Genomic DNA, 17,816 nt, shown 5'->3' with positions numbered 1-17,816 from the left:
GAGTTGATCTTCTTCCCGTGCGGACATGGATGACGCGTGCGTAATGACCTCACATGCACTCAAGTTCAACAGTGGTCGTGACAGGGAATGAGGAAAGGTGCAGCTGACCCATATCGTTTCATATCGCCAGATCATATTGTTTCCTCGCAGCCTGGTAGCACATGCTTTGCGGCCCGGTGGTTGAGGACCACTGCCTTATGAGATCAGGTTGAGTGAACTTGGCCTTTTCTCCTTGGAGCGATGAGGATGAGAGGTGACCTGATAGGGGTGTATAAGGTGATGAGAGGCATTGATCGTGTGGATAGCCAGAGGCTTTTTCCCAGGGCTGAAGTGGCTAACACGAGGGGGCATAGTTTTAAGGTGCTTGGAAATGGGTACCGAGGGGATGTCAACAGTAAGTTTTTCACACAGAGTGGTGGGTGTATGGACTGCACTGCCGGCGGCGGTGATTGAAGCGGATACAACACGGTCTTTCAAGAGACTCTTAGACAGGTACATGGAGCTTATAAAAATAGAGGGCTATGCAGTAGGGAAATCCTAGCCAGGTTCTAGAGTAGGTTACATGGTCGGCACAACATTGTGGGCCAAAGGGCCTGTAATGTGCTGTAGATTTCGATGTTCTATTCCACGGTGGGAAATGGTGCAGCAGCTCAGTTAGAAGCTCAGCTGCCTCTGGAGTCTTAAGGACACTGGCTGGTCTCTAAGCTTTCTTACAATCTCATCTAATTTCTGATCTGACTTGGAGAGAAGCTAGGTGGTTGCAGGTTGTGTTGTGTAATGATGGGGAACATTGATAATCCACTGGGCAGTTCTGGCTGAATGTGGTTGCTTTGTCTGTGCTCTTTATCTGGTGACGCCCACTTTGGCTGAAGTTGGGGGATCCTGCTGTGCACCGTGTTGTGATCAGCTACTGTTCCTGACGAGATGTGGGAATGCTGCCGAGCTGTCTGCTCGAGTATAGTCACAGAGCAACACAGTGTGGTAACAGGCCATTCAGCCCACTGGCCCATGCCAATCATGGTGCATACCTACTCCAGTGGTACTTACCTGCTTTTGGCCCGTATCCTGCAAGAACCTTGCCTATCCTTTACTTGTTCTAATGTCTTTTAACCTCTGTAATTGTACTCACCTTGGCAACCTTCTCTGGCAACTCATTGTTTACTCACCACCCTGTGTGCGCGTTTGGGGGGCGGGATCTTGGATCTTGTCCCTCAGGTCCCTTTTAAATCATTCCCCTCTCTCCTAAAACTATTGTCCTCTAGTTTTAGACTCCCAAGTTTGGGAAAGAGACTGACCACGGTTTTATAAACTTCTCCTGTACAAGGAGAAGTTCTTGGCCTCGTTTGCTCCGGGGAAAACAATCTCAACCCATCCAGTGTGACAAAAGAACCAGTTATCAGAAGATTGATGCCGATAAGAGGACAATGGGGGAACATGCAAGGTGCTAATAAGAGAGAGACGAGAGAGATTACCGAAAGGAGACACGGTTCCGAGTATTGTCAGAGACCGGTGGCTTTGAACCCTGAACTGTTTGAAGTTTGATGGACAGGCAATACCCCAGCAGGGGGATAAAAAGGGACAGGTTCGCTAAGGCAACAGACACACGACACCACTAGGTAACGAGACCCTGGAAGCGGTGTGCCCCCCCCCCCCCCCACAAGTTGGTGGGAGTTTTTGGAGGTTTGGTCGCGGGACCAGCCATAGGCGCACAGGGTGGAAAGATACGGTCGGGCGGGAACCTGGTGTGTGTGTGTCCGCCCTTGCCTGGGTGCCGGGTTCACCGCAGAAGAACGATCGTATCTGGAACGGAGGGGTCACAGTCGGTGACCTCAGAAGTCATTACAAAGGGCTCGCCCGAAAGCTAACTGCGAGGAATATCGAAGGTCTGTTTGGAATCCGATTTGCATATTCATTCGTTCTCTCTCTCTCTCTTCTCCCCGCCCAACAGCACAACAGCGATTACTGCGAACTGAACTAAATTGAACTGAACTTTGCGTCACTTGAAACTGATCATTTACCCCTAGACTGCGATAGAGCTTGATTGATCCTATTATCCTAGTTCTGTGTACATGTGTGTTTTATCATTGCTAAACTGTTGCATTTATATCCTTTTGATTAGAGTACTGTGTTGCTTATTTCTTTAATAAAACTTTCTTAGTTCCAGTAATCCAGACTCCAACTAAGTGGTCCATTTCTGCTGGTTTGGCAACCCAGTTACGGGGTCCGTAACACCAGTCTCTCCTCGTAACTCAAGCCCGCCAAACAAAATCCTTGTGAATCTGTTCTGTATCCTCTCTAGCTTAATCACGTGCTTCCTGCAGTATAGTGACTAGAACTGAACATAGTACTCTGAGTGCGGGCTCGCCTGAATCTTGTGTGGTTGTAATCTGCTGTCTCTATTTTAGACCAAACCTCCTGACCAATGAGGGCAAGTGCCATGTGTCTTCCTCACCATTTTGTCTAGGTGGTATATTTCTGTCATTATCTATCTATTTGCACGTGTGGGATTCTGTTCTACAACATTGCTAGTCACAGTGGAAGCCCTGGCCTGGTTTAACTTCTCAAGAAGCTTCACTTTGCACTTTCCCGAGTGAAATTCCATCTGCCATTTCTTGGCTCCCTTTGCCCAGTTGATCTAGATCCTGATGTCATCTGTGATCAACTTAGATTATTCTGAAATCAATGAAAATCAGTTGAAAATAAAATTTATTATCAGAGTGCATACATGTCAGCACATACAATTCCAAGATTCTTTTTCCTGCTGGTATACTTAGCAAACCTATAGAACAGTTACTGTAAACAAGATCAATGAATAACAAACTGTGCAAATGTAAATATAAATAAATAGCATAAATAACGACTATAAAATAACATGAAATGAAAGAGCATGAAATAACAAGATAAAGAGTCCTTAAAGTGAGACCATCGGTTGTGGGAAGACCAGAAATAGAATGAGCATAGTTATCCCACTTTTGTTCAGAGCCTGATGGTTGAGGGGTAGTAAATGGTCTTGAACCTGGTGGTGCGAGTCCTGAGGCACCTGTACCTTTTACTTGATGGCAGCAGTGAGAAAAGAGCATGGCCTGGATGTTGAGGATCTTTGATGATGGATGCTGCTTTTCTACGACAACGTTTCATGTAGATGTGCTCAACAGTGGGAGGGCTTCACCCATGATTTACTGGGCTGATTCTACTACCTTTCATAGGATCCTTTCCTTGGATTAATGACTAGGAACGATCTTGTTATTGTTCTCTGTCTTCGAGGTGTAGAGAATGCAGTGTGGCCCGACTCATCGATGCCGACAATGCTGCCCACCAAACTAGTCCCATTTTCCTGCTGTTGGCCCGTATCCCTCTAAAAAACCCTCTTATCCGTGTCCTTATCCAAATGACCTTTAGATATTGCTGCATCTGCCTCACCATTTCTACTGGCAGCTTATTCCATATATGAGCCACCCTCTATGTAAAGAAATTGCCTTTCAGGTCCCAGTTTAAATCATCCACCTCTCTCCTTAAACCTATGCCCAATATTTTTTTTAAGATCACTTTTCCCGGTAAAAGGCATTCAACCTGTCTATGCCCCTTGTGATTTAAGTCACCCCTCACTCTAAGGAATAAAGTCCTAGCCTGCCCAAATTCTCCCTCATCCTCTCAGAGACTTGAGTCCCGGCAACGTCCTTGTAATTCTTCTCCATATTTTTTTGAGTTAATGGCGTGGTTCCTATGACAGGCTGACCAAAACTTTACGCAATGCTGAAAGTATAGTCTCACCAATATCTTGTACGGTGGCAATATAACATCCTAATTCCTATACTCAATGCCCTGGCTGATGATGACCAGTGTACTAAACACCTTCACCATCCTGACTATCTGTGATGCCACTTACAGTGAACCACAAAATGGTACTGCTTGACCCCTCTGTTCCACAGCCCCCACCCTGGTTAAAATGCAGCACTTCACACTTAACCTGAATTGAAACCTTTTGCCAAACATCTGCCCACATGCCTATCTGATCGAGCTTAAATTTTGATAACTTGCCCTGTAATTTTACTGCTTTCACCCTTTCCACTGGCCTTAAGATTCATGAAAACTTCAGTACAGAAGGTGATTCAGCCTATTGATGATGCGATTGTATTTCCCTCTGTTCAAATTGAAGATCTGATTCAATCTGAAAAATTATCTTTATTTGTCACATGTATATCAAAATAAAATGGGCCAACATTTTGAGAGAAGAAATTTTTTCTTTTGTCTCTTGTTGGGTTTCGGTTCCTGTTCTGATTTTATCATGTTGTGGTATTGACCTCCTTGTACTACTCGAAAATCCTCACCCTCCTGAGGGTAATGCCTTCCTCCCTGACCTCCTTTACCTGTTGTCCTCGTTCCTATGAATTCCCTCACCCTAACTGTATATAAGACTTTTGCACGGCCCTTCATATACGTATGCATGTTCATTCCAACAAATGGCAGAACTCGTTTCCTTTCTTTGGAATGGTTATCGGAACGATTTCGAAGATTCAAAGTGCATTTATTATCCAGAGTGTGTATACAACTCCTGAGATTCATCTGGAGATATTTGTGTATTTTCTGATTTGTGGACAAAGTTGACTTGTGATTGTTCAATAGTTACATTTAATGATGAGAATGTGTGCAATATACAACCTGCAGTTCTCGCTCTCCACAGACATCCATAAAATAGAAGAAAAACCCCAAAGAATAGATGACAGGAAAACGTTAGAACCCCAAACCCCCTTCACTCCCCCATGCACAAGCAGCAAAGCACCAACCCTTCCCTTCCCTCTCCCCTACCTGCCTCAGCAAAAGGCACTAGCCCCCCCCCACCACCTGCCATGTCAGCATTAGCAGAGCCCCCAAAGAGACCATGTCCATCAAAAGCCGCTGTCACTCCAACAGTTCGACATGCCACAAACAGAGAGGTATTGCTCCTGCCACAGTGAGAGACTTGTAAAATGGAATTGGTGTACCTTGAAGCAAATGTTTAAATGTAAGGGGCGCATTTTAAATTTGAGACCTAATAACAAATGTTACTGTTCTTTCCAGATTTTAGGTCACATCACGGACATGAATGTTCATGATTAAAACACAGATGCCTGCTTCATGATACTCATCAGTGCACCAAAGGGAAGATGACCGAATACAAGCTGGTGGTAGTGGGAGCTGGTGGCGTGGGGAAAAGTGCTCTGACAATCCAGCTGATACAGAACCACTTTGTAGATGAATATGATCCAACGATCGAGGTAAGTGAAGATGCTGAGATGAGGCAGGGAAATATCTCCCAGTGGCCACACATTTTAATTCCACATCCCATTCCCATTCTGACATGTCTATTCACGGCCTCCTCTGCTGTAAAGATGAAGCCACACTCAGGTTGGAGGAACAACACCTTATATTCCGTCTGCGTAACCTCCAACCCGATGGCATGAACATTGACTTCTCTAACTTCCGCTAATGCCCCCCTCCCCCTCATACCCCATCTGTTATTTATTCATTTATATACACACATTCTTTTTTTCTCTCTCCTTTTTCTCCCTCTATCCATCTCACTATACTCCTTGCCCATCCTTGAGGCTTCACCCCCTCCCCCTTTTCTTTCTCCCTAGGCCTCCTGTCCCATGATCCTCTCATATCCCTTTTGCCAATCAACTGTCCAGCTCTTGGCTCCATCCCTAACCCCTCCTGTCTTCTCCTATTATTTCGGATCTCCCCGTCCCTCTCCCACTTCCAAATCTCTTACTAGCTCTTCTTTCAGTTAGTCCTGACGAAGGGTCTCGGCCCGAAACGACGACTGTACCTCTTCCTAGAGATGCTGCCTGGCCTGCTGCGTTCACCAGCAACTTTTATGTGTGTTGCTTGAAATTCCAGCATCTGCAGATTCCCTGGTGTTTGCAGGGAAATGAAATGCAGCATTGGAAACTGGAGGTAGATAGACTCTAAAAGAATGTATGTAATATGACAGCACATGATGATATGATGTGGGTCTTTCATCTGTCTTCAATCTGACTATTGAGTGAGGGATTGTTGCTCTTTCCATGACCATGGTGGTCCTTGGCGAACTTTTCTACAGAAGTGGTTTGCCATTGCCTTCTTCTGGGCAGTGCCTTTACAAAACGGATGACCCCCAGCCATTATCAATACTCTTCAGAGATTGTCTGCCTGGCATCAGTCGTCACATAACCAGGACTTGTGATATGCACCAGCTGCTCATACGACTATTCACGCAACCCTGATTGGGGGTGGGAGTGGGGGCTAAGCAGGTGCTACACCTTGCCCAAGGGTGACCTGCAGGAACACCTTACACCTCCTTTGGTAGAGATGTATCTCCAGTACACCTCCCATGTGTAATAGAAACCTTAAAAATTGGAGCAGGAGGGAGCCGCTCAGCCCCTTGGGGGCTGTTGCACCAATCCACAGCATTATGTCTGATCATTCACTTCAGACTTTGTACCTTGTCTAGCCTTGGCCCTTAATCTCTAGCTTTAATCTACCTGCTTCTCAAATATATTTAATGACTCGGCCCCAAGTTTCTGTGGTGGAGTTTCCACAGGCTCACCGCCTCCTGAATGAAGAAACCTCTCGTCTTGGTTCTACATGAAACACTTCATATCCCAAGGCTCTGAGCCCTGGTTCACGAACTCCCAGTTTCCCAGAATATCTTCCCTTTATCTGGTTTGTTTTGAGGCCATAGTCATAAAACACAGAAACAGGCCCTTCAGCCCAACTGATCCATTCTGACTAAGAGGCCCATTTAAACTGGTCTCATTTGCCTACGTTTGATCCATATCCCTTTTCTATTTAGGTACTTGATCAAATGTTTTTTTTTAAATGCTGCATCAACCACTTCCTTTGACAGCTCGTCCATATAGGAACATAGAACATTATCACACAGTACAGGTCCTTTTGCCCACAGTGTTGTGCTGATATTTTTACCTACTCTAAAATCAATCTAACCCTTCCCTCCTACATAGTCCTCCATTTCTTTATCATCCATGTACCAGTTTCTAAATGTCCCTAATACATCTGCCACTACAACTACCCTTGACAGACCATACCTTGCACTCAGCACTCTCTGTAAAAGTCAATAAATAAGCTAAATACCTCTGAAAACCCCACCATACTTTCCTCCAATCACCTTAAAATATATTAGCTATTTCTTCCATGGGAAAAAGACTGACTGTCCAATCTTTCAATGCCTCTTATCAACTTGTACACCTCTTTCTAGTCTCCTCTCATCCTCTTTCACTCCAAAGAGAAAAGCCCTAGATTGCTCAACCTATCTTCATAAGACTTGCTGTCTAGACTATGCATTATCCTGGTACCTCTCTGCGCCCTCTCTAAAGCTTCCACATTCTTCCTACAATGAGGTGACCAGAACTAACCACAATATTACAAGTGTGGTCTAACCAGGGTTTTATAGAGCTGCAACATTACCTTGTGATTGTTGAACTCAATTGCCCTCAGTTGGTCAACACAACATATGCCTTCTTAACAACCCTACCAACTTGCGCAGCATCTTTTGAAGGACCTATGGTTGTGGACCACTAGGTCCCTCTATTCCTCCACATTACCAAAAATCTTGTCTTTAACCCTGTGTTCTGTATTCTGCCTTCAAATTCGACCTTCCAAAATAAATCACTACGTACTTTTCCAGATTGTACCTTCATCTGCCACTTCTAAGCCCTAGCTCTGCATCCTGTCCTGCTAAAACCTACAATAATCCTCCACACTATCCACGACTCCATCAACCGTTCTATCATCTGCAAATTTACTAACCCACCCTTCCACTTCCTCATTCAAGTCATTTATAAAAATCACAAAGAGCAGGGGTCCCAGAACAGACCCCTCCAGAACTCCACTGGTCACCAACCTCCAGGAAGAATACGCTCCATCAACAATCACCCTTTGCCTTCTACAAGCAAGCCAATTCTGCATCCACACAGCCACGTCTCCCTTGGATCTCATGTGTCCTGACTTTCTGAGTAAGCCTACTGTGGGAAACCTTATGAACCACCTTACAAAAATCTGTATTCACCACATCCCCTGCTCTACCTTCATCAATGTGCTTTGTCACATCCTCAAAAGAATTCAGTCAAGCCTGTGAGGCATGACGTGTCTCTTACAAAGCCATGCTAACTCATGGTAATCAGACCATGCTTCTACAAATCCTGCCTTTAAGAACCAGGTTGTGCGTATTTACTCTATCTATGTCCCTCATGATTCTGCGCGCCCTGAGACCACAAGGAAACGTTGGCCTGCGCGTTACAGGAGCGAGATTTGAAAAAGTGAGTTAGGCCTGTTGGGACATTTTGTGACCCTGAAATCGCCGACTGTGGGCAAGGGCCAATAAAATAGGTTAGGTGTAAGTGGAGCAGTCATTGTTGGTGAGGTTTGGGAATCAAATGAGATGCACAGTGGGGAATCCTGACTGGTTACATTATGTCCTGATACGGAAACACCAATGCCCATGACCGGAAAAGGCTACGCAAGTCCAGCCCACCACAGGGTAAACCCTTCCCATTATTCAGCATGCCTACAAGGAGCACTGCTACAAGAAAGTAGCATCAGTCACCAAGGACCCCACCATCCAGGCCATGCTCTCTCCTCGCTGCTGCCATCGGGAGAGAGGTTCAGGAACCTTGGGTCCCAGGTCACCAGGGTCAGGAACAGTTATTAATTACTCTTAGAGCACTGCAAACAAAAGGCATTCCTCTGATCCAGTGCAATAATGAACCTGTGAGCGTCAGGTTACACAAACGCAGAAGGCTGTCGTTTTGCTGATGTTCTCTAGTCAGGCTGACTGCGACGTTGTCAGTACTCCAGGCTAGACCAAGAATAGAGGTAAAATGGCGGCAGACAAAAATGATGATTCTCATAAAAATAGGAGCAAGGAGTGAGTTTTCGAAGGGTGGAGGGCGGAAAGCTCTATACCCGGGTGGATAATGAGGTGTTGGGTCTGTTTGTAACAGAGCAAAGTTCATAGTGGGATGGTGAATAAACATGGCTTACAACTAGAAGCTCAGTCATCTTCTGCATTAGGCGTACAGAGCAATCACCCACGTGTTGGTTTTGCTTTTATTTGAAAGGCCTCACAATGAACAACAAATGCAATGTGTTGAATGGGGGATAAAGTACAAGTGAATCACTTCTTCAGCTGGGGAGAATGTTTGGTCCCAGGATGATGCGGGTTCAAGCAGTGACATCTCATCTCCCTAAACACAAAAGACTCTGCAGATGCTGGAAATCCAGAGCAATGCTGGAGGAACTCAGCAGGCCAGGCAGCATCTGTGGAGAGGAACAAACAGTCGATGTTTCAGGCCATAAACCCTTCTTCAGGACTGGAAAGGAAGAAACCAGAATAAGAAAGTGGAAGGATGTGGGTTGGGTGGGGGGAGGGGGGGAGAGAAGAGTAAAGGACTGTGCAAAAGTCTTAGACATATGTAAAAAAAATAAATTCTGTAAAGCAAAGATGCCTTCAAAAATATTGAATTGAAAAGTTTCTAAATATCAAAAAAATACAGTCAGAAAACTAAAATCAATGTTTGATGTGTGACCACTCTGCCTTTAAATCTGCATAATTTCTCTTAGGTACACTGTCGTGCAATTTTATATGTAAAAAAAAATCAGCTGGTAGGTTATTTCAAGGATCTTAAAGAATTTGCCACAGTTCTTCTGCAGACTTTGGCTGCCTCACTTGCTTCTGGCTCTCCAGGTAATCCCAGACAGCCTCAATGATTTTGAGGTCAGGGTTCTGTGGAGACCATACTTTTTGAAGTAAGAAGTTGGGAGGTGAAGGACTGAAGAAGAAAGAATCTGATGGGAGAGGATAGTAGATCATAGGAAAGGAGGAGGAGCACCAGAGGGAAGTGATGGGTAGATGTGGAGAAGAGAAGAGATAAGGGGAGATAGAATGGGAAAAGGGAGAGGGAGAGAAATTACCGGAAGTTAGAGAAATTGATGTACATGCCATCAGGTTGAAGGCTATCCAGACAGAATATGAGGTAAACAACAGGAATTCTGCAGATGCTGGAAATTCAAGCAACATACATCAAAGTTGCTGGTGAACGCAGCAGGCCAAGCAGCATCTATAGGAAGAGGCGCAGTCGACGTTTCAGGCCGAGACCCTTCGTCAGGACTAACTGAAGGAAGAGTGAGTAAGGGATTTGAAAGTTGGAGGGGGAGGGGGAGATCCAAAATGATAGGAGAAGACAGGAGGGGGAGGGATGGAGCCGAGAGCTGGACAGGTGATAGGCAAAAGGGGATACGAGAGGATCATGGGACAGGAGGTCCGGGAAGAAAGACAAGGGGGGGGGTGACCCAGAGGATGGGCAAGAGGTATATTCAGAGGGACAGAGGGAGAAAAAGGAGAGTGAGGGAAAGAATGTGTGCATAAAAATGAGTAACAGATGGGGTACAAGGGGGAGGTGGGGCCTTAGCGGAAGTTAGAGAAGTCGATGTTCATGCCATCAGGTTGGAGGCTACCCAGACGGAATATAAGGTGTTGTTCCTCCAACCTGAGTGTGGCTTCATCTTTACAGTAGAGGAGGCCGTGGATAGACATATCAGAATGGGAATGGGATGTGGAATTAAAATGTGTGGCCACTGGGAGATCCTGCTTTCTCTGGCGGACAGAGCGTAGATGTTCAGCAAAGCGGTCTCCCAGTCTACGTCGGGTCTCTCCAATATATAAAAGGCCACATCGGGAGCACCGGATGCAGAATATGAGGTGTTGCTCCTCCAGCCCAAGGGTAGCCACATCGTGGCAGATTGCAGCCTCAGAACTCTAAATTTCACATTTTTCAACCTTAGATAACTCATTTTGTCTGTTTTATGTGCGAACTGGGTACATTTGCTTGCTGTGTTTTTGCTGTATAGTTTGTCCTGCTGCTCATGTCTCAGGTGGCCGTCACACGGGTGAGCTAATCCTAATTTCTCCTTTCTTCCTATTGGATAAACTGCCCTTGCCCTTGTCTCCCTTTCTCAGTTCTGAAGGAGAGTCCAGACCTTCAATGCTGACTGTTTCTTTTTTCACCAACACTTGGAACTTCAGCTGAGGACTTTTCCCCGTTTTTGTCCCACGTGCTTTAAATACGCACACTGTTGTTTGTTGGGTTGTTGAGTGCATGGCACTGAATAATTGTGCAAGGGCAAGGCAGTTAGCTTCAATATCTACTGTAACACCACGCGTTTTGTGAAGATCATCCCTGAAGTGGAGGCAATAATCTGCTACCGAATGTGGCTAACTGTAAAATGGTAAAAATGAACAGTGCTAAAGTTCAATGTTCAAAAGTTGAAAGTAAATTTATTATCAAAGTACATATACTTCACCATATACAATCCTGAGATTCATTTTCTGGTGGGCGTTCATGGTCACTCCGTAGAATCATAACAATAACAGATGAATGAGACTGGCCCAACTTGGGCGTTCAACCAGCGTGCAAAAGACAATAAGCTGTGCAAATACAAAAAAGAAATTAATAATAAAAAAAAGCAATAAACATTGAGAACATGAGATGAAGAGTCCTTGAAAGTGAGTCACTGATGTGACAACTTTTCAATGATGGGACAAGTGAAGTTGAGTGAAATTATTCCCTCTGGTTTGAGAGCCAGATGGTTGAAGGGAAATAACTGTTCCTGAACCAGGTAGTGTAGGTCCTGAATCTCCTGCACCACCTTCCTGATGGCAGGAGCAAGAAGAGAGGATGTCTGGGTGGTGGGGGTCCCTGATGATGGCCATTGCCTTCCTGCGACAGCATTTTATGTAGATATGCTCAGTAGAGGGGTGGGCTGGAGAAGGGAACTCTTACTCACCTACACCAACTAAACGTGGAACTATTTCTATGAATCTCGATTCCAATTCTGGGTCAGTGGTCTTGTGAGTTCTTGAGGTGCCTTTGAAATGTGATAGAGATTCTGTTTTCTCTGTTCACAAAGTCGGAAATCTTCAACCAACCTGTGAATAGCACTGGAAAGGGTGCAGCTTATTCCATATCTGCACGGATTCAGTCTGGGATTGGCATTGCAAGAAAGTAGCTAAACTTGGGAAGAGTTCACTGACAGAACAAAATGAATCTTGGAGAAAGCTGCACATCTGGACTCTGAATTCCCTGACCTCCTCCCAACAAACAATTTGACTGACTAAACTTGCATTAGTGATGAGAATCAGGAGCAAATTATGGTGGGAAATGTAATTACGGTTTGATTACTGACCACCTGTCTTCCTTTGCGCAGGATTCCTACAGGAAACAAGTGGTCATTGATGGAGAAACATGTTTACTAGATATCCTGGACACTGCAGGTCAAGAGGAATACAGTGCTATGAGAGATCAGTACATGCGAACAGGGGAAGGTTTCCTCTGTGTTTTTGCTATCAATAACATCAAATCTTTCGAGGATGTCCACCTGTACAGGTTAGTATTATTATGTGCTTGGAACATATTTACATCTTCAACCGGAATATAACCAAGGAGTTCCATTTTATTCCTGCAAAAGGCACAGTGTAAAGTTGGAGATGTGTAACTTGTGCTTCAAGGAGGTTTTAGCTTTAAAATAAGTACTTTCCAATTGTTAAGTCCACAGCCTTGTTGTGGTTTGGAGGCCTGTGTGCCTCAATGACCCGGAGAGCTGTGTTGGCTGGAGTCAGGGTCTTGTGCTTTGGCTCTTGGTAGAGTCACCTATGCCAAACAGGTCAAAAGGTAGAGGCCAGACTAAGAGTGGTCCTCCAGGTTTGCTCAGAGCTAACAACCCTGACTGGTAAAACAAAATTGTTACGGAAACAGCAATGAAGAATCCTTCTACATCCGAGTGTGATGGTATTCCTGAGTCTCCACCCAGGACTCGCATGACTGACAGTACTGAAAACCGAGAGGAAACTGCTGAGATGATGAAGGAAGCCCTGAACACCACCAGAGATGGAGGATCTTCATTGTTGTCCTAAACGCCAGCGGTGTAACGGGCAGTAAGTAATCATAAGGTTAACTGTATCGATAAGGGCCCAATGAGCAAGATGGAGGTTTGTCAAAATTGTCTTCATCAATAAGGAATTGTCAAACACCTTCAAGTATTTGAAAACAGGCACTTGTAAAGAAAAAGTTCACTATGACAGAAGTGAATGAGCAGGATGAGATCACAGGTTCCAAATCTGAGCGTAGCGTGTGGGTTAAGTATAAAAGAGTGTGGCCTATCTGCACACCATGTTGAAAAGTGTATTTTTTTTTTTAAATAAATTGTCACATTGAACATCTGTTGTAAAAAAGGCTAAAGATTTAAAGATTCACAGGTATTTTCAAAGTATTGTGTCCAGTTGATCTTTGTCTTTCAGTACTTAGTCTGGGTATTGGGTACAAGATAAAGAAAGTCCTCTGTTTTCTTTTCTTCAAGATTACTTGGCCACTCACAGGATTGCTCCCTGTACCATGTGCTAGCAAGGATAGAAATAAGAGGCTGGGGCAAATAACTGCTTGCCTGAAGAGCTGGTGAAGACTTCAGTCACTTGGACAATTAGGGCAGAGGTGATCTTTACAAGAGAGGTGTGTTGTGTACTTGGATTTTCAGAAGGCCTTTGACAAGGTGGCGCACATGAGGCTGCTTAACAAGAGCCAAAGTATTACAGGAAAGGTACTAGCATGGATAGAGTATTGGCTGACTGCAGGACGTGAAGAGTGGGAATAAAAGGGGCCTTTTCTGGTTGGCTGCCGGTGACTAGTGATGCTCCACAGGGGTCTGTGTTGGGAACAGTTCTTTTCACATTATGTTAATGATCTGGATGATGGAATTGCTGGCTTTGTGGCCAAGTTTGCAGATGATGAGAAGATGGGTGGAAGAACATGTGGTTTTGAGGAAATGGAGTTTGCAGAAGGACTTGGACAGATTAGGAGAATGGGCAGAGAAGTGGCAGATGGAATATGGTGTAGGCAAATGTTTGTTCATGCACTTTTGTAGAAAGAATGAAGCTATAGACTTTCTAAGTGGGGAGAAAATTCAGAAATCAGAGGTCCAAAGGGACTTGGGAGTCCTTGTGTAGGATTCCCTAAAGGTTAATTTCCAGTTTGAGTCTGTGGTAAGGAAGGCAAATGCGATGTTAGCATTCATTTCAAGAGGACTAGAATATAAAAGCAAGTATGTGCTGGCATTGGGGAGGATCTGGAGGAAGTTCTCAAGAATTAAATGGTTAATATGTTTGGAACATTCAATGGCTCTGTACTTGCTGGAATCAAAGGTTACGACAAAAGGCAGGAGAATGGGGTTAAGAGGGATAATAAATTAGCCAAGATTGAATGGAGGAACAGACTCGATGGCTGAATAGCTCAATTCTGCTCCTCTGTTTTATGGTCTCGTGTTGCATCAGAAATGGAGTGGAACTAATACCTTGGCGTGGAGACTTGCTTGTGCTACTGTGTGAGTTTGAACTTGTGTGGGAACCTAAAGTAGTAATGCTAACAGATGAGAAAGCTGAAGAAAATATATACATTAAGTTTGGAAAAAGCCAGTCTGGTAGGCGTGTCAGGGAATGAGGAAGATGTGATAACTTGCATGCAAAACCCTGATGATGAGCTCAGTGTGTGGACTGGACCGGCCCATGGGACGATACAGTATCTATTACAGAAACCTGGCTGTGGGAGGAGCAGTACTGTCTACTCAGTGTTCTGCCGTACACATTCTGCAGTCGTGATCGAGGTGGAGGAAAGGCAGGAGGAGGAGTTCACTACTGACTAGAGAGAACATCACGGTACTACTTGGAAGATTTTATTGGCAATAGTATGGGTAGAACTTAGAAACAAGAAATAACTGATTACTTCTAATGATTTATACTATAAGCCCACCAGCAGTCAGTGAGAATTAAAGCAAATGTGAAGGTAGACTCATTTCAGGTGTAGGAACAATGCTGTTGCAGTAGTGAGCAGTTTTAAATTTCCCTAACATTGAATGGTACTGCTTAAGTACTAAGTGATTAGACAGGACTGACTTGAAGTGTGTCTGGATTAACTTCCAAATATACTTCTCTGCTACTGTTCATTGCCCACACATCTCTTAGACGCTTACTCCACATTTACAGACAAGGCATCAAAACCAATACAGCTTCCAGCACTGATCCTTGCAGAACACCGCAGGTCCGACCCCTCCACCATGACCCTCATTTCCCCTACGGCCAAGCCAATCTTGGATCGATTTATATGCTCACTGTGGATTCCATGTGACTTGGTTCAAGACTGTTTGATCTCATTTCCAGTACACAAGTGTAAAGGAGAGTGAGATAATCGTTACTCCCGATGCAATGCAGCACAAAAATATCAGTGAGAGAAAGAACCCAATGATAACAGTCTAACACAAATATAAATACATAATTGATTGTATGTCCATAAAGTGACACTAGGCAATGATATAGTAGTGGTGGGGTGGGTTAGTGGGTGAGGGTGTTGATCAGTCTTACGGCTTGGGGAAAGTAACCGTTTTTGAGTCTGGTGGTCCTGGCATGGATGCCACGTAGCCTCCTCCCTAACGGGAGTGGGATGAGCAGTCCATGAGCAGGGTGGGTGAGATCCTTCACAATATTGCTCACCTTTTCTCCGTACCTGCAGGATTGTTATTGTAAGCCAGATGGGTTTTAAATGTATTTCCGGTAAGGTGTCTGCTATCCTTTTTTGGGCTGAGTTGTGTTTGACTCTAAGGTGGCCAACCCAAATGGCCGAGCAGGTTGTTCATCTGGGAACAGTTGGAATGGACCTGGTCAGTGATACTTCCATCTTTTGGGATATGGGTGAATTACTTTGAGATGACATTTAGCCCACCAAGCCAATACCAGTACGTGTAAGACAATTCAGCAGCCCATGCCTTCCCCAGAGCCTTGCAAATATTTCCCTTTTGAATACTTTCACCTCTTCCTCGTTAGTAGCATAGTATCACTGATAGGAAGGTAGTTTACCTTCAGAGAATATCAGTAGTGTGGTTAGTAAGTTTGTGGCTGTCTCTAAAAATGGTGGTATGGTGGACAATAATCCAAGGTTGCAGTGGGACCATGATCAATTGAGCCAGTGGGCTAAGGAATGGCAGATGGAGTTTAATTTAGATAAATGTGAGCTGTTGATTTTGGTGTCAAACCAGGGCAGGACTTGCACAATAGTAGAGGCATGTGGAGTGTTGTAGTACACAGATCTAATGGGTGCAAGTACATGGTTCCTTGAAACAGCGCGGAGGCTGGTGCAGGTGTTTGACGCACTGACCATCATCGGTCAGGGTACTGAATACATGAATTTTAAAAAACTCCGTTACAGCTGTACAAGACTACATTTGGAGGTTCATTTAAAAACTCATCTGGAGGGCTGTGTACGGTTCTGGTTACCCTGACATTGGCAAGGCCACACTGGGAGGATTTTGCCTCCAACTTCCACTGTGCCCTCATTTATTTGGTCCATTTCCAACTTTTCCCTCCCTTTGTCAATCTTTCTCTGTATCTCTGGAGACAGTCTATCTATTGATATCTTTTATAAACACACTGTTTGTTACAGCTACCTAGGCTATAACTCTTCCCAAACTGCCACTTGTAAAGATGCCATCCCCTTCGCTCAGTTCCTTCGTCTCGACTACATCTGCTCTCAGGATGAGGTTTTTCATTCCAGAACTAATGAAATGTCCTCCTTCAAAGAAAGGGGCTTCCCTTCCACCAACATCAACAGTGCTCTCACCTGCATCTCTTCCATTTCGTGTACGTCTGCCCTCCCCATCCTCTTGTCCTCACCTACCACCCCACTAGCTTCCATATCCAACACATAATTCTCCCCAACTTCTGTCGTCTCTATCGGGATCCCACCACCAAGCACATCCCCCCAACCCTTTCTGCAGGGATAGCTCCCTATGTGATGCCCTAGTCCACTCGTCCCTCCCTACTGATCTCCTTCCTGGCATGTATCCTTGCAAGTGGAACAAGTGCCATACCTGCTCCTACACCACCCTTGCTACCTTTCAGGGCTCTAATCAGGTGAGGTGACACTTTATCTGTGAGGCTTTTGGGGTCATCTACTGTACTCTGTGCTCCCAGTGTGGCTTCCTGTATGTTGGTGATACCCGACGTAGACTGGGAGGCTGCTTCACTGAGCAACTACGCTCCAACTGCCAGAAAAAGCGGGATCTCCCAGTAGCCATCCATTTCAATTCTACTTCCCATTCCTATTCTGACATCTTAGTCCACGGCCGTCTCTACTACTGTGATGAGGCCACACTTGGGTTGAAGTAACAACAGCTTATATTCTGTCTGGGTAGCCTTGAACCTGATGGCATGAACATCAATGTCACAATCTTCTGGTAGTTCCCACCCTCCCCTCACCATTCTCCATTCCTGTTTCCTTCTCTCCTACCTCCATGCCTACCCATCACCTTCCTCTGGTGCTCCTTCTCCTTCCTCTTCTTCCATGATCTACCCTCTCCTGTCAGATTCCCCCCTCTCCAGCCCTTTATCTCATTCACCAATCAACTTCCCAGCTCTTTACTTCATTCCCCCCCCTTCCCAGTTTCACGTATCACCTGCCACCTTGTTTCTTCCACACCTCCCTCCACCTTGCTCTGACTTCTCATTTTTTTTCAGTCCTGAGGAAGAGTCTCGGCCTGAAATATTGACTGTTTATTCCTTTCCATAGGCGCTGCCTGACCGGCTGAGTTCCTCCACCATTTTGCGTGTTTTGCTTTGGAGGACTGTGCACAGTTCTAGTTACCTTGCTATAGGAAGGATGTTAAAGTCCACAAAAAATACAAAAATATTGACAAAGTTGTTACTGGGACTGGAGGGTTTGAGTTAAAAGGAGAGGTTGGAT

General features: G+C 44.9%; 1 protein-coding gene across 4 annotated transcripts in view; it reads left to right on the top strand.

Moving 5' to 3' along the window:
• LOC134353969 (GTPase HRas-like) overlaps positions 1-17,816 on the top strand; it is a 45,497-nt gene that overhangs the window by 14,480 nt on the left and 13,201 nt on the right. For all 4 annotated transcript variants that reach the window (XM_063062578.1, XM_063062575.1, XM_063062577.1 and 1 more), the window contains exons 2-3: positions 5,059-5,255; positions 12,244-12,422. In XM_063062578.1, coding sequence (XP_062918648.1) covers positions 5,145-5,255; positions 12,244-12,422 — 290 coding nt within the window. In that variant the 5' untranslated portion in view covers positions 5,059-5,144. The remainder of the gene's footprint in view (positions 1-5,058; positions 5,256-12,243; positions 12,423-17,816) is intronic.

This window comes from Mobula hypostoma, chromosome 11 (assembly GCF_963921235.1).
Source record: "Mobula hypostoma chromosome 11, sMobHyp1.1, whole genome shotgun sequence".
Lineage (NCBI taxonomy): Eukaryota > Metazoa > Chordata > Chondrichthyes > Myliobatiformes > Myliobatidae > Mobula > Mobula hypostoma.
Note: the sequence above shows the minus strand (reverse complement) of the source record. Positions and strands in the feature narration are given on the sequence as shown.